Source organism: Polypterus senegalus, chromosome 8 (genome assembly GCF_016835505.1).
Source record: "Polypterus senegalus isolate Bchr_013 chromosome 8, ASM1683550v1, whole genome shotgun sequence".
Lineage (NCBI taxonomy): Eukaryota > Metazoa > Chordata > Cladistia > Polypteriformes > Polypteridae > Polypterus > Polypterus senegalus.
The window spans coordinates 153090643-153092609 of record NC_053161.1 but is presented as its reverse complement, the minus strand read 5'-3'; the positions used below and the strand labels follow the sequence as shown (position 1 = coordinate 153092609).

Sequence of the window (1967 nt, the reverse complement as noted above, 5' to 3'; positions counted from 1 at the left end):
ATAAAAAATGAAATTTTTTCATGTTTAAAATGAGAATTGTATGAAAATGCTTGTTGGCTTTTCTGTGCACAACATGGGGCATCTGCAGTCATAACCTCTAGCATACTTTTGTAAAATATAAGCTTTTGCCTGAACTTATTACTTGCATCTAAGTGCTGTTGTAAAATGTGTTTAGATGAAAATGTTTGATCCACGTTCTGGCTTTGTTGAAACTACTTTTGAAGTTCTCTTTTTGCTTTTTTAAAACATACTTATGCAATATGTCTATCTCTTGATGCAAATTTGCTGAAGGCTGGTGGCATCTCCCTATCTGCATATACTCAAGTCTCTCTCCAAAACAGACAACAGAAATGGCATGATGAAGAAGTGAAGAAACAGACATGTGGATCAGAATGTCTCACACCTACCGCTTTTCCATATAGTTCTCTGAGTGAGGAGAAACTAACATGCAGAGATGCCATCATAGACCCAGATCCACTACAACTCAAATCCAGAAGCTGTGTGTGTCCTCCAAGAGAGCAAGAAAACCATTGAACAAAAATCCAATGGTAGTCCAAACTGGAAACCATATTGCTGTCCTGAATGTGACAAAGAATTATCTAATTGTATGGCTCTTGTTGTTCACACAAGGATTCATACTGGAGAGAAACCTCATTGCTGTTCTGAATGTGGCAGGCGATTTTCACAAATCAGCCATCTTCAGCAACATATGAGAATTCACACTGGTGAGAAACCATAGTTGTGTTCTGAATGCGGCAGTCAGTTTTCTCACAAGGGCAGTCTTCAGTGACACACAATAATTCACACTGGGGAGAAACCTTATTTCTGTCCAGACTGTGGAAGACGATTGTCAGTAAGCAGCAGTCTTCATACCGACAGGAGAATTCACACCGGCAAGAAGCCATATTGCTGTTCTGAATGTGGGAAAGGATTCTCTTGCAGTGACCATCTTCAGAAGCACACAAGAATTCATACTAGAGAGAAACGATACTGCTGTTCAGAATGTCGTAAAGAATTCTCTAATCATACTGCTCTTGTAATGCACCAAAGAATTTACACTGGAGAGAAACCATATTGCTGTCCTGAGTGCAGTAAAGGATTCTTCTCCAGTAACAGTCTTCAGAAACACTTAAGAATTCACACTGGAGAGAAACCATACTGCTGTTCTGAATGTGGCAAACAATTCTCTCATGGGGGCAGTCTTCGGAGGCATACAAGAATTCATACTGGGGAAAAACCCTATTGTTGCTATGACTGTGGAAAGCGATTTTCTTTAAGCAGCAGTCTTTTGACACACAGAAGAATTCACACGGGAGAAAAGCCATATTGCTGCTCAGAATGTGGTAAACGATTCTCTTGCAGTAACCATCTTCAGACTCACAAAAGAATTCACACTGGTGAAAAGCTATACAGATGTCCTGAATGTGGCAAATGATTCTCTGACAGGAGTAGTTTTCGGAAACACACTAAGACTCATACAAGGAAGTGCCAAAAAATTGGAGCGGTGGCAGATATTGTACCAAAAATTACAATCCAAGATCTGACAAGTATAGAACAAAACAAATTAAATTGTACCATTTGTGCCTGAATACAGGACTCATCCAAAATCTTTTCCTGGTCCATCTAGCTTCCACCATCCCCTATGATGTATAAAATAAATAACTAAATAACAGTCCTAGGGACCATACAGATGTTACTCACAGTCCGCTCTGCAAATTGAACAGAACAGCAATACAGCAACATTAATGAGGGAGGTTCATTCCTGTCATGATAGTTCATTTGCTCCTTAGAGAGAATCCACATTGCTGGTCTGAATTATTTGTACAAGTCAGCCATTTCTAAGAACACACTGGTGATAATCTTTATCTCTATTAGGAATGTGGCAAGCTATTCTCACCAGTTTAAAAATCTGAGAGACATCACACTCTGAATGTAGTTTGAAATGAATCAAACTGTGGGAAAAGGCA

The 1967-nt window shown here is 39.3% G+C and overlaps 1 protein-coding gene across 1 annotated transcript; it reads left to right on the top strand.

Annotated features, from left to right (window-relative positions):
* Positions 1-607: 607 nt before the first annotated feature.
* LOC120534625 (zinc finger protein 479-like) lies at positions 608-1435 on the top strand. The gene is made up of 3 exons (XM_039762215.1): positions 608-725; positions 834-1086; positions 1201-1435. The coding sequence occupies exons 1-3, from the start codon at positions 608-610 to the stop codon at positions 1433-1435; spliced, it is 606 nt and encodes a 201-aa protein (XP_039618149.1).
* The last annotated feature ends 532 nt before the right edge of the window (positions 1436-1967 follow it).

Excerpts from the sequence above, each read along its gene's own strand:
- LOC120534625 (XM_039762215.1), top strand. The coding sequence starts at position 608 with ATGGCTCTTGTTGTTCACACAAGGATTCATACTGGAGAGAAACCTCAT. Across the intron at positions 726-833 it reads ACATATGAGAATTCACACTG|ACTGTGGAAGACGATTGTCA; the intron begins GTGAGAAACCAT and ends ATTTCTGTCCAG. Across the intron at positions 1,087-1,200 it reads AAACCATATTGCTGTCCTGA|TCTTCGGAGGCATACAAGAA; the intron begins GTGCAGTAAAGG and ends TCATGGGGGCAG.